The sequence below is a fragment of the Falco cherrug genome, chromosome 8, assembly GCF_023634085.1.
Source record: "Falco cherrug isolate bFalChe1 chromosome 8, bFalChe1.pri, whole genome shotgun sequence".
Classification (NCBI taxonomy): Eukaryota; Metazoa; Chordata; class Aves; order Falconiformes; family Falconidae; genus Falco; species Falco cherrug.
The window spans coordinates 21362046-21388220 of NC_073704.1; the positions used below are offsets into that span (position 1 = coordinate 21362046).

Consider the following 26175-nt stretch of genomic DNA (forward strand, 5'->3'; position numbering starts at 1 on the left):
TTATTTTCCTTCAGAGATGAGGCTGAAGAGTTCCCTAGTAAATATAACTAAGAATTTTACCAGTCACAGAGATCTGTATCTCATCACACCATGCACCACTCAGTTCAAAAGTCTCTCTCTAGCAAGCAGTTTCTGAACAGCAGTAGAAAGAGATGTGGCTAAAAAAGCCACAATCACAAGGGCAGTTCTACCCTTAGGGAATGTTCCTGAATGGAATGAACACTTCTAGTGCAACCTGAGCCAAATACAGCTGTGTTGCTACAAATGTATGAAGGCCAGGCTGAGAAGCAACAGTCAGTAACCATTATTTTTAATCACATGTTCGTAGTAACTTTCACAATGTTCTTGGTGTTACGACAAAATTGGAAGTCAGCTATTTTGCCTAGCTTGACAGCTCCAATTTCATTACTTGAGAAAGAAAAAAAAAGAAAACCATTAAGAAATACAGCTGCAAGCAGAGCAACATTTCACAGCTACTAGCTGACCATCTCTAAGATAATTATGACGTGTTAGGAGGATGAGACGAGGATGAGACAAGGACTCGTCTATTTTGTGGGAAGGGAGTCAGAACAACACAATACATTTGTATTTTCTCCAGGGTGCCATAGAAGATGACATTTAAAAATTCTTTCTTACCTAATCCAGTTTGCTTCAGGACTTGCTGTGTTCTCAGCTGCTGCAACAACAAACATAAAAAGCAAAAGCTTGACAGCCTTCAAGACACTTGAGATCTTTGGCATTTCTCCAGCTGTTTCAAAGTAACAGGCTACCCAAGCTAACAGTTATTGACATACATGAACCTGACTGCATGCATTATAGTTCTTTTCCAAAGCTGATTAACAACAAAAGAGAATAAGGTGAAAAACTGAAGGTTGCATTCCTCACCTGACATAGCTCCTGTTGGCCATATGCTGGACTCAGCAAAAGGTACTGTCTCTCTGAACACTAAACCTAGAATAGGCAAAGGCTGAATTATTAACAAGAACATGAGGAGGTCCCAAAAGCACATGATGAATGAAACAGAAATTCAAAACTTAGTCTGATTTAGTTTGAAGGGAACTTAAGAGTTTCCTGAACTCATGCTCAGTTGATCTGTTTCAAACACTAAATGGCATATGGAAAGCAGCAGAATGATGCTTTATTGCAGTGCAGAGGAACAATGAACACAGTCGCTTACACTGCCTCCAGTCTCTTACAAAGCAGAATTTGACTAAAATGGAAATATCTTGCTTTTATCATATAGTTGTTTGTGTACCTTCCCATTCCACTGGTCATCTCTCTTTTCAGGCATTAACTGCTAATGTGCTTCCAACACTGGAGTTTGCCCTCCAGTTTTTTGTACCCAAGACTGTAAATGTGCTCTTCAAGCAACTTAAAATTGCACTGATACAGTCTCTAAGTTCATATAGTATTTCAGGTTTAAAATTGGGTCATCCAATTAACTCTGAATATGGCACCGCACAGCAGGAATGAAGTCTATGGATTTCTGGGCAAAGACTGGAACTTCTTTTACATAACTTTGTGTCTTTTGATACTGCTGATAGCAATTAGAAAGTACCAACCAACATGAGAAACCTTGCCAGGATGAAAGGAAAAATTGACAGCAATTTCTCCTCTCAAGACAGAATTTTCTAGTTCCTCTGTATTCTGTTCTGCAGAATTCTTATTAGTCTCAATGCCATGCAGCAGACACTAATGATAAGGACAGCATTCAAAAAAACAACATTATCTATTCAGACACTTCACACTTCTGCATCTAAATGCCAGCTTCCTAACTCTATGGGTGGGAGACACAGGACTCATCTTAAGTATTAAAATGTGAATATCCACATGGAAGTTGGACATTTAAACTGACATTTACAACAATGAGAAAGTAGGACCAGCATGTGGAGCCAGGACAGGGGCATCACTCAGGAAAAGGACAAAGAAACTGTCTGCGCGGTGCCTCTGTGAAACTGGGACTGAGTGCCTTAACTTGCTTACTCCATTTAAGTACCAAATTCATCTTTCTTTCTTATACCTTGCTCTGAACTCCCTCCAGGTTTGAATCTTAGGCAGCCAAAAGTCAAGTGGCTGGCTCTCATGTTTAGACACAAAGGAAGATGGACAATTAGTTCCTGTCTTCTGTGAATAAAGCCCAGCTATATACAAGGCAGGAAGTTCTATTAACAGAGGTGCTACCTGCTTTACAGAATCAACCTTACTATTGAATATATAATTTTCAGACACCGCACACAATGTGGGAATAATAATTCAATGCAGATTAAATACAACCAGATCTTTTTTACATCAAAATGTCCATCTTAATATACCATTGAAGCTTTTAGGCTTTGACCCCCTGGAAATTACATCCCTTTCAAGAGCTTCAGGTTGCTTACCACAGAAATCTCTGGGGGTTAGTGCAAGCACTGCTCTTAGAGGGGTGAATGCTTCCCTATTGTTTCTGCTGCAGTAGTGGCATGACCAGGAGACTGAAAGAGACAGAATTTTCTTGTGAATCATAGAAACTGTGTGTAAGGTGAGAAAGGTCCATGCAAAGTCAAAAAATATAGTGTCCATGTAGAATGTTAGATAAACGGTTGCCTGAAAAGAATGATAGCAGTAATTATACCATTATCTCAGGTGGGCTAAATGTACCAGTGTACCAAACACACCCTCTCTACTGTCAACATGCTATCAATCAGCACAGGAAGAAGGAAAAGAAAACTGACTCCAGCTACTTTAATTGTCATTAACCATAATGCTGTCAGGATAAGCAGGCAAGCACAGCCTTATACTTTCTCTTAATATTCTGACCAAGAAAGTAGTGGCTACAAGGGCCGAGAAACAGTGAAAGATGCAAAAGTACATGTGCTAGCTTTAACTCTTCCCTTATTCGGAGACATTTATACTTCACACACGCTTTCCAACTAAAAGCTACTCCTTTTATTAGTTTGCATCATGCTATGTCAGGAGATGCATTCATTTTTCTGAATTTTCATCTGTTTCAGAATAAACATTGTAAAATTAACTCAGTCCAGCATTTTCAAATGTGTAGTTCTGCAAACATATCCTTTTTCCACATATGTTATCAGTACTCCCGCTCCCTGCAGCAGGGTACAGTCAGTGCCTGGGGAAGGAACAACTGGATGAGGGGTGGAGAAAAAGAGGACCAGCCAACAAAAGGCTACTGACATGCCTTTTTCCTTACAATGCAGCAGCAAAGAATGAGAAATCTCACACTTCCTCCGCCCTCCTCACATGCCATTACCACGGGCCAATTCTCAGCTGTGTTCAGCAGAGCTTCTTGCCTGCTGTGCAGCATTAAGATGGGAAAGCTCAGCCTTAACACTGCCAGACATTTAACCCAGAGTAGTGGCATCCTAGCCACAGCCACTCAGCTTTCCCCACTTTGACACAAGGGAAGTATGTACAGCTTTACACAATGTGTTATTTGGAGAACTTCTCTTCCCCAGAGAGGGTAAAATTCTTTTTTTTTTTTCTTTGTCCCGAAATCTTGCACAATTAAACTACAGCAGTTTCTCAAGTTATTTTTCAGGTTTCTGGTGTGGTGCATCGATCCCGAAGCCTTGCTTTGTTAATGCTGGTGGCAGAAGGCTGGTAAAGACAGTAACTTCTGACACAAATGTTTCTCCTCCTCAAACAAGTTTGCACTCGAGAGCCCCTTGTTAGCGAGCCTCTCCAGTCATTAGTAGAACAAGAATCATTGTCTTTGTCCAATGAACTTTTTATTCTGAATGCATTTGGCAAAAACACTGCAAAACTGGTCCTGCTGGCAGCTCTTAACACAACCAAACTGCCACTGCACTGCTCACTAAATCTCTATTCCCCATATTTAGAAGTCAATAACATAGGTACAATATTTCTTCTAATCAAGGCTTTTGGATGGTACTAGATAAATCATTTACTACACATACATCAACAGGGCAGCACATAATTCTGAGGAAGGAATCACACAGGGGGCCTCACTCTCCAACATGCACAAATATTTATTGCTGCAGATAATGTTCCTACAGCTTCCTAACCACAGAACACCATGGAGCAGCAAGTACCAGCATGGTATTTCACATCTTCCCTGTTTCCAAAACAATCCATTTGCATTTAAACTGACCTTCCATTTTAAAAGGGTCTGAAATGTCTTTTAGAAATCTATATGCACCTTGCCTTCTAGCCAGACTACCATATGAAAATCTTAGCTCAGGAGAAAAATAGCTCTGCTTGGTTCAAGTCACATTGGAACAAAACTTGGGTGAACTCTTCTATTTTTACTTTATGTGCTACAATGTCAGTAATTTACACCAAATTAGATTAACATTAGAGGATTAAAGGATATAATTTAGAAAAATAAATGCATTGCAGTTTGAAATTGCACATTAAGAACTGAGAGGGACTCCAATTTGGAGGTATAAAAAGGGTCTAAAAAATGGATTCCACATATTTTCAGAACATTCCACAAGACTCCACCGTAGGTTTAGATACAAGCAATTCACTGCTTTTGCCAGAAACACCTCAGTAACTACATCTGATTTGCTAACACTGAATCAATATTATACATCTTCATACTACCAGAAATTTCTGTACAAGAACATAGCTTCCCACGTACTAGTTTCAAAATACCTCGGAACAAAACAGCATTCCTTGGTTTTCACAGTGCAATGAGATTGGAATTCCAAAGCGCAGATGTTGAAGGGGAGAATGAAAACTAGCTTTTAAATATGAAAATTGAAAAACATTTTGTATTTACACAGAACTGAATGCACTGCTTCAGAGAATTAACGTGAAAGATGTTTTAAGTTAGCCTCTTCTTCTTGGTTTGTGTCTAATATTGTCTCTGGATAACAGTACCTTTTCCATTCTTTTAATAATTGCATACCTGTATGTACCAGGAAGGGAGAAAAGGACACATATTTGCTTAACGTAACTTATCAAATATTGTAGTATTTGCAATGTATATCACAGTTCACTAGTTACTAGTAGGTCACTTAAAGTACTACACACTAGAGCCAGATCTATTTTGGTATTTAGGGAACTTACAGAGACTTCTTCAGTTATTCATGGCTTTATCCCGATGTGCCTGACGCCTGTGTCACACCTACTTAACTCCTTGCCTTGTAGTTATCTTCTATTTTTAATCACGTTGATTTTTCCTGTTTGAGTATTGCTTACCTATAGATTTTGGAAAGACGGGCACAGCTAGCCGCCACACACGGCGGCAGGGTACCGGCGCTGTCCCGGCCGTGCGCACGCACCGCTCAACCGGGCCGCGGGCAGCGCAGGGGCCGCTTCCCCTCCCCCCCCTGCCGCGATCCCCGCAGCTGAAAGCAGCCTTCTCTCAGTTTCGGGGGAAAGGCAACTTCCCGGCGGTAATGACGACCCCCGCCAGCACCGGCTCCCTCAGAGAGGTGACAGCCCCCGCCTGCCTCTGAGCGCCCGCTGACCGCGCGGCAAATGGCGGCCGCCATTTCGAAGCCCCCCTCGGCTGGCGCGCGGCCCCCACCCCACACGGCGGTCCCGCCGGGCCGCAGACCTGGCGGGAGCGGAGCCTCGGCCCGCCGGGGCAGGGTGGGACGATGTGCCACGGCACACGGGTGAGAGGCCGGGGCAGCGCCGGGCGGCGGAGCGGCCCCCGCTGTGCCGGGGCGGCGGCGGCGATGAGCCCGTTCAGGCAGCGCCGCCCGGTTCCCTCAGGGCCGGCGCGGTCACGAGCGCTGCCCGCGGGGCGCGGCACCGGCCGGGGTCCCTCAGCGCGCGGTGCGGGGCGCCGTCTGGGAAGGGCAGCGTTCAGTGAGCCTGTGAAGAGCAGCAGTTAGCAGCAAGAAGTAAAATTGATGCGTGTAACGGCAGAGGTAGTGTTAAATAGCTTTCACTGAGATTAAGTGCCGCGCTCGTCTCTGTGTATTCAGTTCGTTGCCCAGAATAATGAATTGCAAGTGCAGTTCCATCTGTGCTCTGAGAAATGGGGCCTGGTGAAGAAAACGGTTTTATACAGCATTTCTGGTGAAGAGAGGAGTGTTATACATCATTTCTCACCATTTGGGAATGAGCGTGTATGAGCCCCCCCTGCTTTTGGGCTTCTCCTTTTGTACGCGTTAGTCTTGATTTGAGCTCAGGCATAACCATTTTTCGGGTTGTTTCTGGTTTCTTGATGAGAAGACGTTCAGGTAGATATTTCTCTTACACACTTTGCCTACAAAAAGTCTCAGGGAAACAAGTGGGAGGCTGTTCCTTTGCTCCATGTGCCAATGCTTCATTCAAGGGAGCACATGGCGCAGGCCCCCTCCTCAGCCCTCTCCAGCAGTCTCCCTGTGAGCATTTCGCCAGCTCATCACCATCACCCTCTGCTTCTTCCACAGATTTTCTATTTGTCTCTCTCTCTCATATAGTGAGACATGCTGATCCATAAGATAAGGAGATCTCAATTTTCATAGTCACAAACACACCGTTGGGTTCTGATCAGCCAGATGGGCTGTGTTTTGGGCAACAATTTGGATCGCTCTAATTTAGTCTGTTGCGAATAAAGAGCAACAGCTGTATTCATCAGCTTCAGTGAGGTCTGACACTCCACAGCATCCAGTACCACTTCAAATATGAAAGCACTAGATCCGTTCTCATCTATATTTAAGTAGTCTGTAAGTAATCTTCATAATTAAAAAAAAAACTACAAAGGAGTTTTTTATATATACTTTATATAGATATATTAAATATATATGTATATATATACTATATATAGATAAAAATACTTTTATATATATCATATATATAAGTATCTTTTCATAATTATTTAAGATCCACTTTAAAGACTGAGGAGCAATGGTATTTCTCCACAAAACTCTTCCAGTACCACCTTTATCCATTGCTGTACCAGTTTTGTTTTAACAACGCAGTAGTTTCTAACAGTAAATTTTCATCATTCTGACCAAAGTACAGTAATTTTTTTACCTTTCTTTTGATTAGTGAACTCTGTAATCCTATAGACACACGTTTTTTTCTGGCATCCATATTCTAGTAAGATAATCCTTTATCAAAACTGAAAGTAACTGAAGCCAGACCTTAATTCAGGTGGTCAGTAGGAAATGTAAATCCTAAGCATTTTCTCAAAATTTACCCCATGACAACATTAGAAAGAGACAGGTGGTACAGAAGTCTCTATAAGTTTTTCTGAGCAGTCCTCCATTTCATACTATTGTTTTGGTGAATTTTTGTACACTGGAATATACAAAGTCTTCTTCACAAGCCATTATTTTCTCTTGTTGTCTGCAATTGTAAAATCATGTAGTATGCAGAATTATATAAACACTGTAACAACAAATTGTAACATAGACAGCAAATAGTAATATAGACACATATGGTCAAGCTGACCCTGTTGGACAATCAACAAGCTTGTCCAAGGTAGATCCAAATATTTAATTCTTCGTGCCCTGAGTTTACAGAAGTTACAACATAGATTAAAACTTCCCTGTTAGTTGTGCGTAAGGTTCTAAAATGTCATTGTTCATCAAGTTGCATAAGAAGCATCTAGATTCAAGCAAAAACAACATCTACATACACTAGTCTGCATATTTTTCCCTCAGCATTCTTGAGAGTTCTTTCATAATCAAGAAGCTCTGGATATTCCCAGATTTTCCCTGGATTCTTACATTGGTTTTTGAACCATAGATATTTCTTCAATTATCACTAAATAATTTCAGCTCATACAATCTAGACCTTTGTGAGCTCTGTCACAAAAGCTTATTTATATCTTAATCTTCTTTATTCAATCTCTTGAATTTATATTTGCCGTACCTGCTTGCTTTGTTCTGATGCTGGTGGGTTTTCACTCCCTTTTCACTAAGTCCTTGCAGGCCAGCTAGAATCACTTTTCCAAACACTGCCAGCCTATTCAACGTACCTGTTTCCATTCAGGTTACAGTCACAATGGGTACCTGCACTGTACTGGAGCTACATGAGTGGTATCCCTATGAAATTCATATCCCATGGTGGATTTCCAGACAGACAGTGTCTTCCACAGTGCTGCCGTTTTTGTTACAATGGCTTTGTAAGTGCAGCTGGAATTCACAACTTGCCAATAGAGTCATCCATGAATCACAGAAATACAATAACATGGAGTTTGAAAAGGCAGCTAATTAATTGTAATTTAAAATAACAAAACAAAACAAACAAACAAAAAAAGAAACAACCCCTAAAACCCCTTATTTTATTTCTAACTTACACATTTCAGGAGGAATAAATTTCAGATCACATAACCCTTCCATTTCTGTAATGTTATACAGGTTAAAGGAATAGATTTATTTTTGGTCATGTTCTTTACTGGCACCTCCACTTCAAAGGTTTGTCTTTGCTAGCAGTCAGACTGTTAATGTTACTGCTTGCAGCAGTAGGAAGAGTTGTCAATCCTAAACTAGTACATGAACATTGCTTATCATGAAGCCAAACGAAAACAAGCCATATTTAAGTGCAGCCATTATTTTTTGTTGTTACTTGCAAATCTCAGGTAGAAATGAACAGCTCTTAATTGTTGAATATTTCTGACTACACCTGCAGTGATGATTGGCCCATTATACAGTGGTTTCACTAATGCAATCTATTCCTAGCCTTTCTTTAGACTGTATTTGAAAATTAAATAATTCGTCACTTTTATGGCCATGGCTAGATGCCAAAATGTGAAAAGCTATTATTAAATGAACTGTTATAAAATGCTACAGCCTCAAGAATTGAATGGGAATTGAGTATTTCTTAGGCAGTAAATAGTCTATAGTATTTAACTGATGAGCTTTTCCAAAGTGTATTCTATGGAAGCATTCAGTTCCTGTACATTAAGTAGGGTGGGGTTTTTTTGTGAATCTATTAATGTTTAAATTGACATACAGTACTTACTTGTAGTGAAACATGTAACCAACAAATTATAAATGGCAGTATTTTAATCATAAACCATATAATTTTAATGGAACCTGTTCTTTCTGTAATTAAAAAGTTGAAATGTACTGTCTTACCCTGATTTATAGTCTTAAAATCTCCTTATTTAAATGGATATAAACATTATTTACTGCAGTAAGTCCCTTTAAAAGTAAGGAGGACTTACGCTTTTTAAATACGTGTTCATCTCTGTGTGCATTTTTTTTTGCCCGGAGATGGGCTTGTGATTACAAACAGAATGCATGCTTGCATTAACCTACACACATCATAAACACTGGTGAATCAGAAGTTAATGTAATAATACTAAACAGGTTTGCCAGAAGGAAAAATACAGTTGCTGAAGACTTCAAGGACACTGCTGAAATGCTTACTACTTCTGGGAAAATCCTGAGGCAGTTTTTAACTCCAGCTGGGCAAATGTGGATACAGCACTCTGAACTGTAAGCATCTGAGTTAATGCATATTGTGTCATATTGTTGTGTCCTACCAGGTCATGTGGGTGCTGCTTCTGTTTTGCCCTCTCAGCTTTCAAATGAACACAAACACACCACATTCAAGGGTTGCCGCCATTGTGGAGAAAACAAACATAAACTCTGTAGTTCAACTAGTCCCTCATCTTCCTTTCTTACCTCAGAAGTTCATCAGCATTCTGCTTCATTAATAGGGAGAACTCACATTAAGACTTCCCTCTGTCAGCGCTTGCCTCCTCTTCGAAACCACATCTTGTTTTGTTCACGTGGAAACATTCCACCATTCTACCTGCTACTTTCCTCATCTGCGCCTCAGCCCGAGTAGGGTTGCTGTATTACTGAGAGCAAAAGAATAAGGTAAAGGGAAGGATAAGGTGTGCAGAGACCATGGTGTACTGTTGATTCTAATAGCTCCCTGGGAGAGTCCCAGAGCCCATCTCCAGTCCCAAATCAGGGCTCAGGCTGCAGGAATGTAGGTCAGGGACCTGGAAGAAACAAAGCTGCCAGTTCTCAGCCTGCTGAGCCAATACTCAGATTCTCCCTGCCTGCTCTGTTCTGTGGCAAGCAAAATGCTTCTTTTCAGAGTTCTCACCTCTAAATGATAATTTCATCCCAAAGCCCTTCCCATGCTAGAGTCCCCCCGTCCCATTCACTGCCCGAGAGGAAAAGCAGGACATGTACAGCTACAGGCACTGTAAGCCATGTCCAAGGGGTCTGATAGCCAAGGTCTTATTGCAGTTAGTGTTTCATTTTGACAGATGTCTGAAATGACAGCTCCTAGCTTTAATGCATCTGTGCATACTTGCATAAAAGATGGTTGCTGTAGCTGAGACATCTAGTTTTTTTCTCATTTGCACTGGTAGAAGAAAAATCCTGAATACAACACTGCTGCATTACCTGAATACAGAAGACAGCAAGGACAAAGAAACTGCGGAGTTTTACAGCACAGTTTTGAAGCAAAAAACATCAAAGGGCACTGAAAAGGAGAAAGAACCTCCATAAAAAAATTCTTTAGCAAGGAAGGAAATGAAATAGTGGCAATGTTAATGTAAGAGTGGATTCCACTGTCTCTGAAATCAATGGAAATAGCGAGAATAATATTGGAGCTTTACACATATTTTCAAAGATGATTTAAAGTGGAAGCCAGCAGCTGCAGAGTAGTCAGATAAGGCCTATAGAAGTGCAGCAAAACTATGTAGGTAGCAGCACAGCATTAAAGAGTAATTGCACTTGCATTGGGAAAGAGCAGAAGCAGTTCAACAATTTAACAGTTCTAGCCAAGACTAAAGTGCAAGGTACATAACCATAGTCCAGCCCTCACAAATCATAAGCACAAACTGCAGACCTCGGGCAGACACCTGGAAACCGAAGGGGGGGAGATGGAATGCCTGATGTGGAGACAGCACTGAAATGTAAATAGCATTGCTGAACTATAGTGAATTAGAATTATGCTGGATTCATTCCCACGTCTAAACTCCAGAGGAAAGGTGACTCAGAGGACTTAAAAGCCAACAACAAACAATACACACAGAAGAGCCTACGTGCTGTGTATTTTAGTTACCAATTGCCAAGAGCAGGATCCAGACAGATTCTAGCAAGCGGTGTGTACCACAGTTAGTGGTACCCAACGTGTAGCTCTTCCACAACATGAGTCAGGTTACCCAAATACCACGAACTTACTCTTTATTCTGCAGAGCTGGAGGGTGCTGCTCCCAAGAGTAATACTTAGTCTTGCATTGTACAGCTTTCTTCCCAGAGGCAGCAGTAATGTGACTGGGAGTGCCATTGCAGCCTCTCCTGGCTTCATTAAGGATTGTCACTGGACAGACCTGGCATAATTATGATGTTTAAATCTCTGAATTTCCTCTTAGTGGATGAACATCTGAACCACTGAGAGGCCTATGTCACTCAAATGCTAGGCCTGAGTGAGTATGCAGGACATTATTAATAAAGTTTGGAAGGTGAACATATCCAAATAATTGTTCCCCTTTCCCAAAGTTTTCTCCTTCCCTCTTCCCTCATACAGCATTTCTTTCTCTCCTGTGGTACAGAAAATTAAAAGCTGCAGAAATAAAAAGAAAATGAGATATTTCACGTTAAGAATATCCTATGCAAATTCCCAATAATTATGCTCTATATAATTGTAATAAATAGCATTGTTGGGTAAGAGAAATCTACGGTTCTTTATTTGCTGCTTTTCTTCTTCCAGCTAATGAGTTCCCTTAGTGTTCAGAATCCATCTTTGCTGCCACACACTTAACAAAGGTAAATCACTTGAATGGGCTGAGCTTTATTCTATTTATTGCTGCTAAGGGAACCACCTTGTTGGTATTCACCAACGTAACGTCTTTGACATGTGTTTCTGAGGACTAGATGCCACACAGCTCTGCAGCATTCAGTGAAAAAATGTATTGCAGCATCCTTGGAAATGTACTCACACAGAACAGCATTACTGTATACCTTAGCTTGAGATTGTTTTGGATTTCTTGTTTCTTTAGACGAATAGGAATTGTAAAATTGTATGTAATAATTGTAGTAATATTCCCTAATTCTGCCCACAATTTAAACACAAAGAATCCCAGTCTGTGAAAGAAGTGTCACTAAAATAGCACCCATCTAATTACTTTTTTTTTTTAAATACTCTTCTCCTTGTACAAGGAAATCTGGCTATTACCAGCTATGTGACTAACACAACCCAATCCAAGTTCGGAATAAATGAAGTATGAGCCATTTTGAACAGTCACGTATCTGAAGGTTATTTGAATGACATCAACCACCTGCTGAAAAGTATCAATTGTACAAATACAGCACTAGACTCATGAATGGCAATAAGCATATTTGACTCAGAATATATTTGTTTCTTGAGATAGCAGCTTCTGGCAGGAAAAAGAAAAGATGATGTAGAGATGCTGAAGAGGTATCATTATGTCCAGAGCCACAATTGACGAAGGGAAACAAACCGATTTTAATTTGCTGGTGATTTCAATTACTGCCAAAACGTCTGTGTGGGAAGGAGTGCCATTTGAGGTCGGAGGCAGAAAAGCAGGAAAACATGCAGAAAGTATCAAAATGAAGCATGGAAGGGCCATATCTCACTTGAGTCCTGTGTGCACATTTATGTTTCTTTGGTGATGGCAAATACTTCTACCTAGACTGCCAGCTGATTTACCATTATAGGGCAGCACCTACTTACTGAACCAAACAGGAGCTGTTCCCTGTCTTAAAGGAGCTCACAAGTTGAGACCAAACCAAGAGGATAAAACAGAGCTAGAGAAGCTAAATGAAACAGTACTGAACAGTCCCTTCAGCTGCCCTGAGAAACCTTACTTTAACAAAACCTGCATGTCTATAGCTTCTATGATGCAAAACTACACCAGCAGTTCTCACTAACTGTGTTGTTACTCCCAGAGATTAAAAAAGCAGCTCTAAACTCTCTCAAGAGCAATAGGAGGTTGTCCTAAAACACAGGCCATATCTTTTAGGGCCTGTGGAGATGCCTTGAAAAAAATTTAATGTTAGTTTTAAGTTTTCAAAGCTGATGTGTAACAAATCTAAAATGACTAGCACCCTAGAGCAAGAAAGCAGCCACAGCCTTTACAAACTAGTTACCAGCTGTACCCCCTGGCTATGTGCATAAAGTGCTCTGAGAGAACACCATCTTGTCTGCAAAGTATTGTTACGTAGTTACAGGGGGCTCTCTAGCTGTTTTAGGGTTCTTTTGTTTTGGAATACTACACAAACAAGGTAGTTGCATATACAATATGGAAACAACAAAGGCAGGAAAAATGTGGTTGCATTACATGGAGAGCGCCCCAGCTTTTCAAAGAAACAGCAGGAAACACTTCTCACAGCAAACTGCATTAGTGGCTTCAAGAGCCAGGTGCAAAGGATATTCCTTGACACCTGAAAAACAGACAAAGGCTCATTATACTCTTTAAGTATTTGCCAGTACTTACATGTAATCCTCGAGAACACATTGTTCTGATTTGCTAAGTGGTTCAGCGTGGGGTTCCATTCTGCTTCAATATATGACACATACACATTTGGTCACCACATTTAAGGCCGAAGCATAGAGACGGCAGACATGCCCAACACTTAGAAAAACTATTGTTAAAATGAAGGAAACAATACATTTGTGTGCTTTTTTCCCAGTTTTAATCTCTGAAAGGTATCTTGCTTTTTTGTTGTTGTTGTTGAAACATTAACAAAATTAAAAATCCAACCATGAGGAATAAGCCCACTGTAATTGTTTTCAGTCAAAATTATTAAAAAGTTTAGTAGCCAAGAGTGGAAAGCAGTCCAAGGATGGGAAATGTATTAGACAACAGGTGATGTAAACAATTCCAGTGGCTAAAACAACACAGACATCATGGGCAGCATATGAAATTGACTGAAGGATTTTGATTTTACAGGAAAAGTTGTCTCCCAGAAAGTTCTTGCTCCATGACAAGCAATGGAAGGAAAAAAAAATATAGCTCCCATCCTTAAAACATCAGCGGAAATCAAAGGTTTACCATCCATGTGCTACATACACAGGATAAAGACAGATAAAAGGAATATAGTAAGTTGTTTACTGAGCAGTATATCATTGAATGATGTGAAGGGTTTCCATGGAACCAGCTCCCATTTTCATGAGTTAAGAGACCAGCCTGCTCTACATCAAGTGACAAAATTACAGGAAATGGCTTTTCAAGTAATGGTACATTAATGAAAGTTTATTTTGAGACATTTTAACTGAGACTCAAGAGCTAAATTTAAAATGCTTTTTGAAACAGCAGTGGCTTTTTTTTTCCCCACATTTCCTGTATGATGCGAAAGCATACATTGCAAAAATCATGTTTTAGGGCAGTAAGATTAGCTTTTTGAAACTGTAATTTATTTAACAAGATTCAATTTTGCTTTCTCAGTATTATTTCAAAGAAACACAATATTTGAAGCATGTGGCATTAGATCTCCTGAAGAGGATTAGTAGTAAGAAAGTACAAATGATACAGTGAATAAAAATAATTAAAAACCTGTCAATTAAAAGGATTTTATAATTTATTAAGACACCCTGGCCGTTTATACAGCTAAGAATTCATGAAGTGTTTGACCTCTGAGAATATGCTTTTCCTACTTAAAGACATCAGTTTCTAGGAGTTAATAGCTAGTACAACTAGCAAGACGACGGGCGCAGTGAGAGGACATTTTAGTGGCAGAAGGGGCAGGGTAAGTCACAAGGCTGAACCCTGCAGCAGCTGGGGCTCCTCTCAGTGTAAGAATACTCGCGGGCAGTTGGAGAAAATGTGAGAGTAGGTGCTGGGGGCACTGTGCCCTACCAAAAGCAGGCATTCACGGAGCGCGGCCTTCAGACCAGCAGCATGGATCCTACTGACTGCAGTGAGCCATCCCGTGCACACAGATTGTCACCCAGAGCCAGCCTCCTCACTTGACATGCACTGCCTCACACCCCACAGCTGGTAATAAGAGAGCTGCGAACCTCCCGCACACTGGGTCAAGCTCGTTCCTGTGGTTTTCTTACTTTGCAAACAGCATTAATTTCATTCTTTTCTAAGCTAATGCTCAGACAGACTCCATTCATCACTACCCCCACCTCTGAGAAAAGAAAGTGAAAAGCAGGACTGCAGAATCTGGGTTAGATGAAAATTAGATCCAAGTCATACCAAGATCAGCACAAAACTCACTGTCTCCTCTGGCAACTATACACACCCCACAAAGGCATCTCACTGGATTCTGAAGTAATGAGTTACATTTGTTGGATACTGTAGCAAAAGCTACTCTTTTTAAAGAAAAATGCCATTTGCTTGCGAGAAGCAAGATTTCTATTGCAGAGGTGATGAAAATATTCATTGAAAATTTCAGGCCACCACTAAAAGAAGAACGACACTATTATCCAAAAGTCAAGGTCAAAACAAGACTGTTTCACCAAATTTCTCAAAGGTCAAAAGAAAAGGAAAAATTTAATACATAAAAATATACATTCATCAAGTTGAAGTAATAGTTATTCCAGAAACGGATTTGACAGAGAAGATCATCAAGCACGGTTTGCCCAGAAGTACAGTTTCTCAACTCAGCATTTTAATTTTAGCAGTTTGCAGCAGCAATGCTGTTAATAGCTGGCATAAAATGAAGAACAACTTTAAGTGGTATAGTTATGAGTAAAATCAATTAATCCAAATTACTAATACAAAATATATGACACTGTGCAAGTAACAAAAGAAAACAAAAAAACCCCACCATAGCAGATTTACTCTCTATACAAAGTACTTTGCCCACATAAGCTTCTGACGTGTAGACACCTGCCTGGCTATTGGGGGGAATTCAGTATTACTTACATTTTGGATGACCTGGGGTAGACAGAAAAAAATTTCACGAACACACAGATTGACAGTAGACTTTTATTAACATATCTTACAATGTCGATTACTGTATTCCTAGTTTTATACTCTTCTGATGTGTTATAAAGATTGATTTAGATTCTACAGTAATGTACTGTACTTAAATGATCATTCATACAGGATATCACACCAGAATATTTGAGTAATACACGCACACACCACTCTAGTTTGGACCTGTTATTTTTCAAGGTTAGCTTAATAAAGTAGGATTAAAAAAGTTATGGGGGAAATAAAAATTCTCGTTTAGCAGCATGCAAGGATATTCAAGTACAATTTTTCAACCAAGTGATTTTTGTTGTTGTTGTTGTTGTTTTTAAACTGACTGGTGACTAATTCACCAGTACTAAAATAAACACTATGAAATACCCAAATGTTAAAGTTAAGGCTAATAGTTTTACTTCACATCCATATGCACAGCCAGAGAACATTCCATTTTAAATAAAACACAGTAATCAAATTCTGGATACATATCTCTTGTAAATATAGCATTGGAGCTTCAAACTACAGATTACTCAAGTTCATGAGCCCTGTAATAATATTATGCTGGAGATGTAAAGAATCTTTTTGCTCTTTAACCACACTTACAAAATGGCCTGATATTCATAATGAGCAATGCAAAAATATTACAGGCAGAACTTATAATACAGTATCAAAAAAGTAATATTTTGGAAAAGACATTATCATTTAGTTGGTGAAACAGTAATTCTAATCTTACAGGAAGTACTGTAATGCTTTTGAAATATATATATATTTATATGTATAAAAACCAGCATCCTTTATTGTGGGTTTTTTTGAACTGCAGGTATCCAGAAAAAGTCATTGTATTTACTTACTTTTCCTTCTGTCCGTTCTCCTTGACTGCTATACAGTCATTTTATTTCCCCTATACACTTTTCATTAGATAATGACTTCCACAAGGGAACTGTTTTCATTGTATATGTGATTTTATCATAAGATGTTTTTATTTTACACATATAAATTTTATATTACACGCAAGCTATGAAAGTCAAAACTACCAGGAACTGCTTGGTAGTACTGTATGAAATAGCCAACAAATGTCCAACACTTGTGAAAAACATTAGTAGCAATATATTACATACCAGTATTTTAACTATAATCTTTCCTACCTACTTACACTGTGGGGTTTAGCCCAGTCATGTCTGTTCTCATTAATTTTTAGCCCTCTAAACATAAGCTGTTTTGGCATTCATCCAGTGAGGCTGCACATGCATTGGTTGTTCATCTAGGCTATCTTTGTTTTGGTTTTTTTCCTATTTAGAAAACCAGGCAGAAAGAACAGTGATTACTCTAAACAAATACAATATAGAGGAACCTCCTGAAACGACAGGAAAGATACAAAATTATGTTTTATTTGCAGAATAGCCTGCACATTTCCAATCCAATCATTCTGAAACATACATCTGGTTTGAAATGACCGGCAGGCTTATGGTTGTTATGCTTGTAACTGGGATCTGCTATGTTGGGTGCCATACAAATTCTCTATATACAGCAATTTCTGTATGTGTTATCTCTAACATTTTATTCGATTGATATGGAAAAAAAAATCTCCTTTCTGGAAAAGAAAAAAGAAGAAGAATATGTGTTCTGGATTACATTAATAGAAATAAGATACCTAATTTACAGCTATTTCACTTATTTATGGAGAAAAAAAATTAAAATTCCTGAGAATGCGTAAGTTTTCAGTAATGCCTGAAATATTTCAATAGACCTCTCACGATAAGTGAAATACTCTTTAAAATTCAACTTTCAGACCAATTGTTACCATGCAGTCTCACAATTGTTTTACAAATCCTGTCTAATTACAAACGCGTATCAAGCAAAAACCTCAAACCAACACAAAAAAAGGCAGAGAAATTTTATCCAACATATTTAGTAGGTGTAATAGACATATACACTGTTTCAGCAAAAATTGCTAAAAACTCAACTCCATGCAGAGAAAAATAAAAACCTGACAGCTATAACTGGAGCTTCTAAACAACTAAGTAAAATTTGTGCTTCTTAACAACAATGGGCTTTAAAAAACAAAAGAAAAATGGACTACTGAGTGCAATCAGATTGCTCACACCATTTTGAGAATTTAATTTCAAATTATAGTATCATTGTTTAGTAGCAACAGCAGCTAATTTTGCAAAAAATTCACATGTTGACAAAGTTCCATTTCCCTTTTATGCCCATACCCCGCTCCACCCCGAGCCAAAGAACTAAATTCCCATTCAGTTAAAGCTATTGTCAGTCAAGATGCATTCATTCGTGGTAACAACGATATGGTGTGTAGATGATGATGACGATTTACAAGCCATTATAATGTGGCCCCCATCTTTTATTGATATGATCAAAGGTATGAGACACCCACTGCTGCTCAAGCACTTTGTATCTTTCCTTGCATATGTAGAGAGGTTTACCACGCCTGTAGGAAAACAAACAAACAAAAAAGAAAAAGAAATGGTTAGCAAGCCAAATAAATAGAAAACTGCTTCCTTGTATAATCATCACACAATGCTCATACATTTCTTTCTTCACAGGGGAAGCATGCATATTTATTTGTATGGGGCTTTTGGGTTTGCTTTTTAATAAGGTAACTGCTGGGACTTTGCTTCCTCACTCTTGGATAGCAGAATCCAGAAAACATCTCCTGTGCTCTCAGGCATGTGTAGCTTGGACGCTACACTCCTTCCCTACGCTGGAATCCAACTGCTTCATTTGATTAAAGGCCAAACAACAACTGTGGGAGAGAAGAGTTTCCCAACGCAACACTCAGAATTGACTGTCATTGGGAATGACAACACAGGAATCTGTCTGTTGGGTGCCTGGTGTGTGTAACTCAATGATCATGATTACACCGCCTCTGAGCCAAGAAAAAAAAAAAGTCAGTCCAACTTGCAGTAAAAGGGACATTTTCCACTCAAGGAAGGTATACATCTATTATTATCTGTTATTGCATGTATTGCATAACATAAAGTTGATCTACACAGAGAAGCAACAAAGAAACACACCTGTAATGAAAACATTACCTAAGATCTCTGTCTTCTTCACCATGTGCATCTAGATAAACAGAACCCCAAAGGCAGAAACGATGGCCTCGTATGATGATGATTACAGATGCATTAATCAAAAGAAATATTCCTGTCCCAGCTCCACAGTTTTGAGAATGCTGTAGTATTATGGATGTAGAAAGGTAAGAGTGCAAAGATTCTGTTAGTGTCTGTAAACTTTGTAACAAAAAGGATTTACAGATTAGTAATTAGTTTTGCTTGAAATAAACATACAATTATTTCTTAGGAAACAGTTTGACAAAAGATAGCCTGCCTCCAAACTCTCCAAGCAAACTAGAACACCATGTCTTGTGCTGCCATAACAACACCTGCATACAAAACCAGTTCCCGAGTCAATAATGGACAATACTTATTATCATGTAAAAATAGAACTACCTAACAAAAATGAGCAAAAATATTCTCTACAATATTTTGAATTTGTTGCTGTATAGCAAACTGTATAGCGTTACCAAATTATTTTTCACAGGTGGCAGGAATAAGAGAAAGTATTCAGAAAAACTTAGCATTATCTCTTTTAAAATAGTCTGTATGGCTAAACATTTATTTATCTGTGTTCACAGGTCTAGTCTATAGCTCTACAAATCTAGTAAAAAGTATTTTTTTTATAATGCTTGCTTGTTTCATTATGCCATTCATAGAGATGAATGGCATGATGTGTAGTAATTCATTTTAGCAATTAAAAAATGAGCTCTTCCTATATAGTTTTAGTACAATTAGAGGCTATAATCCCATCAACTATAATAAAATGCAATTATATATTTTCTTTTTTTTTTAATAACTTTCTGTTCTCATGAAGCTTGACATCTTAAATTTAACTGTTAATTCTATCTTAAATTTCAACCAACCCTCCTTCTCCCACCATATTAGCAGTATGAGAGAAAAAGGTGAGTTCAAACAATTTCAGAAAGGTCCAAGACACCTCTGACATTTCTTGGAGTTTGCTTTTATGCCCCATTTATAAGTATCTCCCCAACAAATTCCCCTCATAGTTTTGTAAAGCCTATGTAGTTCCAGCCTTCTGCTAACAATTCTATGGCACAAAACAGAACAGCTTTCAAAGCAAACCTTTATCATAGACAGGAAAACAACACTAGATGCTGTCTCACTCAGGCTCCTGAAAGAATTTACATATATGATGACTAGAAAACTTTGCTGCTGAATTAAGTCAGAGGCCTTAAAATGATGCTTATCTAGCTATAGTCTGTAGATCACTAGTAGATGGTCAGGTATATCAGAAAGTACTCTAATAAAAGGAAAAAAAAAACCACCATACATTGATATTCTTAGGTATGCAGAAAGCAAGAAACAAACCAGGAGAATTAAAATAATATAAGAACAACCAGAATTTAGACAAATCTCAACTCGTTATCAATCAAAGCAATGTGTCAACATTACACCCAATGGCTTTGTAAGAGTTTTTCAAACAGGTGAAACAGGCTATGGGCTTCAAAAGGTGAGTAAAATTGCTTTCTAGAATCCATCTATCCAGTCTAGGTCCATCTACTGGAAATAAGCACTAAAAATTATTACTGGGAGGTGGACTAGATGACCTTTAAAGGTCTGTTCCAACCCAAACGATATTAGATTCTATAAACACATTTTGGAAAGAAAACCATCAAAACTGAGCAATGGAGTTAAAAACTATCCATGAGTGTGAGACTCAATTACAGAACTTGAATTAACTCTCTCTTACCAGGACACATTCACAGTAACTCTGTTGTTTGCAGCACAGTCCTTTCAAGCATACAAAAGTACCACAAACTAGACAAACAGCAGGATCTTTAGGAACCTTGGTACAAACAGTACAAGTCTTTCTGTGATAATACTGAAAAATGGTATTATAATTCTCAGGCAGCTGAAGGAGGCGTGGCAAGTCCCACTTAGGTTCCTGGATAAGCAAAGCCTACAAATAAGAGCAGAACAATATATCAGTTTTGCACGTTCATTTATGCATTTATGTTTTCTAAGAATAGAGAATACCAACGAAAGCAAACATGCAGTTTAAAAAATCTCCCACTTCCGCATTTCACAAATGTAGAAGGCAACAGTAGCACTGCAATAGTCACCTGCCTCTGGCTGAACACCCTCCTCAGCTGTGTCGCATTTCAGCTTTTGTAAGGGGTGCAAAACAGGCACTAGCATTCTCACAAGGACCTTGTCTAAATGTGATACTTTTAAAGTGCAAAAATCTTCAAAGCTAAACCAAGAGGATTAGGAGCAACCTACAGGGAAGACTCCCACTTGCTACACTAAGTTGCCTTGGCAATGGTGTTCCAGTGCTTACAAACCCTGGCACTGACTACGAAAGCTATGTCCTAGCTAAAATTTAGACTAAAACTTTCAAAACCAGAACTGAAGTTAGGCTCTGTAAATGGGATTTGAGGACATCTGCCTGATTTTCAAAACTGTGTGGCACCCATAGATTTTGAGGCCATTAAGAAATCAGCAGTACCCACAAATTTAGGCACTACCTAAATACTGGTTTCAAAGCCCAACTCTTCTCTTTTGCTCTTACAAACACTGCCCAACTTTATGGGTATTTTTTGTTTTGTTTTGTTTTAAGACAGTAACGTGTTTTCCTTCAACCTACTCATTTTTACTGGGTTTATAATTGATGGGCACAGGGATCAGATGGGATCTGTCTTGCAAGGTGTAAATCTTTTGAAGAGTGCATGACCTCAAAACCTAATTTTGGGGAAAAAATAAAAAGGAATATTGCATTTGCACCCAGTTCCTTTTCAATCATGGAAAGAACACTATCAGTTTCACTGCAATCTCTCAAAATGCCTATCAGACTGGCAGCAACTGTGTTTTGAGATCAATGTGAATATTTAAATTTTCATTCACAATAGCCTAATTCATGGCAGCAAACATGCAAAGGCAGGTGCAGATCATGTTGCAGAGTGAATAATGCATCTGGCTTGCCTCTTTTACACTACAAACTCAGGAGAGATAGGAACCTGAATTGTTCAGATGCAGTTTCTTCATAAAAACAATGCAGTACTGTTGAAACACTTCAATTTCACAACTGATACTCTAATTGTACTAATTCAAGTCTTGGCATTGTTTCTTCAACCTTCAGACAAGATGTACTATCTTTTATCAGTCAACTAATAAACAACTTTCATGCTTTTGATCTTTTTCGATATTGCTACTTGAAGATGCTCAAAAACATCAATAATATCTAACAGGCAAGAAGAACTTCTGGTAAGTATTTTCTTAAAGGACAAAGTTTCTATTACATGCTCTTAGATAGGTTTCAGGTGCAGAAAATATGGGTATCTTAGTATCATCCGAGGATATCTTTTCCATTTTCTGTCTCCAGCAATCATATAAAAACCAGAGAGGTTTTCTTATTCTTGCTTTTAATCAATCCAACCTACATCCACTAACTAGTAATTCTGATTACAATTTCTCTCTCATTTACAAGTCAGGTTCTCAGATCCTCATGCAAAACAACAGTGTATATGCATAGTGAATCAAGCAATAAATAGCTGCTTTCACATCAGGACTATTTTGGAAGAAGTAATTTTGCTACATACCTTTACTTGATCTGGATGTCTATCTGCAAATGAAGCCAATTCTGAGCACCACTGTGATACCATGTCAAATGCTGGCACAGGCCAGTCAAGACAAGAGGCACTGGTGAACTGATGAGCTGACTGAAAAGATGGCAATAGACCCAGGCAGCTTGCGAGAACTGTGAATTCTTCATCTTCCTTTTAGGGATGAAACCAGAGAGGTTTAGATTAATAGATACACTTCGAATTTTTAAATAGTTTATTAAAAATTTATCTATTTCAATAAAAAAATGTAAAGACACTCTAGTACAACGGTGCTAGTAGTCATGTTCACGTTAAGAGACACAGAAAAGCTTCTGTTTTTTACAGATTACCTCAAATTGGATTATCGAAATACAAAAAACCTGATCAGGACAAAAAAAACCACAAAAAAAAACCCCAAAAGCCAAAACACACACAAACCCACAAATCAAAAAAACACAAACAAAAAAGAAACCCCCAAACTATCCAATAATTTTCTTCCTGTTTAGCACCCCAAACTGCCTTGTAGCTGGTTTAGAGATGAGATGATTCTGAGGCAACAAAACAAGTGAGCTCACCTGCAGCAAACTCTACTTAAATCAGTCATGGAAATGAAACATAATTATCTGCTGTTGCAATGCCTCTGAGAATAAAGTCCAAGTAGTAACAGGCATTAAGCAAAATCAGGATTGAATTCTAGTCTGTGTGGAAATTACGCCATCTCTGCAAATGGTGGACAAGTTTTACAAGTGCATTGGTATTTTATGAGATTGGCATCTACAACCTGACAAAATAAGCATGTATTTGCTGAATTTTAAGAATGCAGTACCATTTTTCAGAGAAAGTGCCTTAAAAGCAAATTTATAGAAGTCAAACAATGCCACAGAGCAATGCTATAAAACACGATTAAAAAAAACCACCTTAGGATATAGAATTCATACCATGAAAAAGACACCTTAAAAGTCTGATTTTTGATCTCTAGCTTTTAAATGGAAACATTTGAGCGTGTCCCTCTCAATCTGTACCTGGCAACTAGGTAAATCCCCTCCAAAAAGATGGTGTTGAAGAAGGCTTGTGATCCTGAGGAATGGCAGGCAGAACTGTTGCAGATAGCACTCTACGGAATCGGGATTTACCTACAGGGGAAGGAAGCAATTACCAAATTCTGCCCCAGTTAAGTTGTCTCCTATGTAAGAAACTCCATATGAACCAAATGTTATTTAAGCATACTATATAAATCACTGCATCAAACGTACATTCCAAAGGCCAGCATTTCACTAATAATCGGAAAGAACTCTGGGTTTTCTTTCTCCCTTAACAAATGTTTTTTCTGCTTAAATATACAATTTTCCAAGTTTCTGAAAGGTCTTTCATACATACGGTTAAAAACCACAATTATAAGAAGTGTTTGTCAGTAACTTTCTCAACACAGCACTGGCCATATATGATATTACTAAAAGAAAGATTTGCACAGGCGAATGGTCCCAAAGGGATGTGCTTTGATCTAGAAAATAAAGAGTTGTAGTGCAGCGTTTAGCAAGATCAGAGAAAAATCATTATAGCAAGGCTAAGAAAAACAAAAGCCAGAAAGAGGACATGCTGGATAAATTCTCAAGAGATTTGCCAATACCACTGTTATTTCTTCAGTCTCTCCTTCTTCGTATATCTTCCCCTTAGACAGCTCACTGATCACATGACCCAGCAATACCTCCCAAGATTTCTCTCCACTGGGCGTATTCTGCAAATAAGAGGGAAAGAAATACAAAATGCACTGATCATGAAAAGGAGAAAAAAAGTTCCTGTAAAAATAACAGTGATGAAGTACATTTCCTTTTGATCAACACATGGATTTTGACCTACGAAGATACACATTGCTTGAAAAAAGAAAATACAGTTCTACAGAAGGGGACTGCATTTAGCTTAGAGAGAAACACAAATTGCTACTTCAATTACGTATGTTCTAAACTGAGCATTATATGAGAAGACTATAATGTTGCATCTTCCATGTTTTTTCTGTGAGTATAAAAAAGCTTACTTGAAAATTAGGAAGAATCAATTTATGGATACACCGTGTCTTGACAGAATTTGAACTCTAATACAACTAACTTAAAAAAAAAAGCTAATTTTCTAAAATGTACCAACCAGAATGAGTTACAAAACTGTATTTTAAGTTGAATGAGTCTATCAGAAAATGGAAAGTTGTGTTTGGAACGAAAAAATATCTACTACAGATGGAAAAAAAATATTTAGTGAAAAGAATAAATAGCAAAAGCCATCAGAAATAGAAAGCAGTATTCCCATAAATACTTTTAAGTCATAATAAATTCCACCCAGGAAAAGCATGACTGGATGTGAATTTTGAGCTCTGTTTGTGTATCACCAGCATAACAAACAACGAGGGAGTGGAATGTAACTGGGATTCTTTAAAAACATTCCAAGGTGAGATTAAATACATAAAGACTTCAGTACATAATGTATATAATTCATCAGTTGATTTCTTTAGTGCATTTTGACATTAATTACAATTGTTGATTTTAGATGTGGTCTTTACCTTTCAGCATCAGGAAAGCAGACATGCTGTTTGTGCGCATAGTCCAAGAACCAGAAGGCAACACATATTTAAATTGGCAGTTGGGACAAACCTTTTATCTACATTATTCCTAGAAATTTACTCCACAGGCATTTACAGTGTGCTTCTTATGACACCGTAAGGCACCTCACAAAGACAATGAGAGTGAAGCTGGGAATCAGAAGCAGAATATTCACCCCTCAGCCTTCCTGAGAAACTAAGCTCAGTGTAGTTTGATCATTTGGCATGACTATAGAGGAAAGACTTCAGCTCCTATTTAGTGTCTGGAACACCAAACTGAAATAGATTCACTTGGCATTACCCACAGACAAAAGTTACACAAGATGTGATCTGTGTAATCATCCTGGGATCAAAATGTCACTATTACCAGCACATAAGAAAAAGCCAGCCAGAACCACACATTTTAAACCATTTGGGCTTCAAGAAACTTGGGATTCCTAGACTAAAAACTAGCTTCCCTCGTGACATGCAAAGAGAAAGAATTCATCTGAGGACTGTGGTTAGGCTCGAGAAGGGCTGCCAAAGCGCTGGGGGAGAGGAACAGGGAGCTGTTCAGTCACCACTGGCCACTCCTCAGTGCTCAGAGGTCTCTTGCACACACACAGGGTCCAGTCAGCAACATTATGCAGGAGGAGGGGCAGGAAACTGGAAAAACATCTGGAGAAGGGCAAACCTGCACATTTGACTTCTGCAAAGCCTCCACACTTGGGGTGGATTATCACTGGAGTGGGATGGAAGCCAAGAAAGAAGTAAATGTAGGAGTCCCTGAATGCCTGAGGATCATGCAGAGATCACCCCACACACATACTGCTAAGCTGCTGTCAGAACTTGGACCTTTGTACAAAGATGATCCACACAAGACAGACAAGAGGAAGGAAGAGAATGCTCTCAAGGGAAAGAGAGATGCTATCAGTACAGCTCACATGCAGCAGGTAGCAGTGATCCGATCTACCTCTTGTGCTCTCCTCCCACTTTGAAAACGGTCAGTCTTCAACTGGCTTCTCACAGAAGAGAAGTAAAAATTCTCAAATTGACAGAAGTTACTCCATTGTGTTACTTGAATTACACTAAATCACAACATCCACTCACAGTAACACACTGTTTAATGTGCTACTATTTTCCACTTGGCTTTATAATCCGTAAGAAAATTCCACTAAAATGGACTGTCTTTAATATCAAGCTACTTCA

At 38.7% G+C, this 26175-nt stretch overlaps 2 protein-coding genes across 23 annotated transcripts in view; both read right to left on the minus strand.

The window, feature by feature from the left end:
• MYO3B (myosin IIIB) overlaps positions 1–5639 on the minus strand; it is a 207588-nt gene extending 201949 nt beyond the window's left edge. For 2 of the 12 annotated variants that reach the window (XR_008733663.1, XR_008733661.1), the window contains exons 1-4: positions 5035–5624; positions 2379–2471; positions 886–951; positions 637–676 (exon numbers count right to left, since the gene is read on the minus strand). Coding sequence is in view for 8 of the 12 variants with exons in the window: in XM_027810756.2 (XP_027666557.2) it covers positions 637–676; positions 886–892 (47 nt within the window). In the remaining 4 variants the exon portion in view is untranslated. Of the gene's footprint in view, positions 1–636; positions 677–885; positions 952–2378; positions 2472–5034 lie in introns of all 12 variants that reach the window. The other 10 variants (XM_027810756.2, XM_027810752.2, XM_055719290.1 and 7 more) reach the window with 8 other exon arrangements.
• Positions 5640–15767: 10128 nt separating this feature from the next.
• Positions 15768–26175, minus strand: part of UBR3 (ubiquitin protein ligase E3 component n-recognin 3) — a 117196-nt gene continuing 106788 nt past the window's right edge. For all 11 annotated transcript variants that reach the window (XM_055719044.1, XM_055719043.1, XM_055719035.1 and 8 more), the window contains 6 exons: positions 24028–24135; positions 23423–23533; positions 22398–22574; positions 20549–20758; positions 18814–18953; positions 15768–18209 (listed from right to left, as the gene is read on the minus strand). In XM_055719044.1, coding sequence (XP_055575019.1) covers positions 18092–18209; positions 18814–18953; positions 20549–20758; positions 22398–22574; positions 23423–23533; positions 24028–24135 — 864 coding nt within the window. In that variant the 3' untranslated portion in view covers positions 15768–18091. The remainder of the gene's footprint in view (positions 18210–18813; positions 18954–20548; positions 20759–22397; positions 22575–23422; positions 23534–24027; positions 24136–26175) is intronic.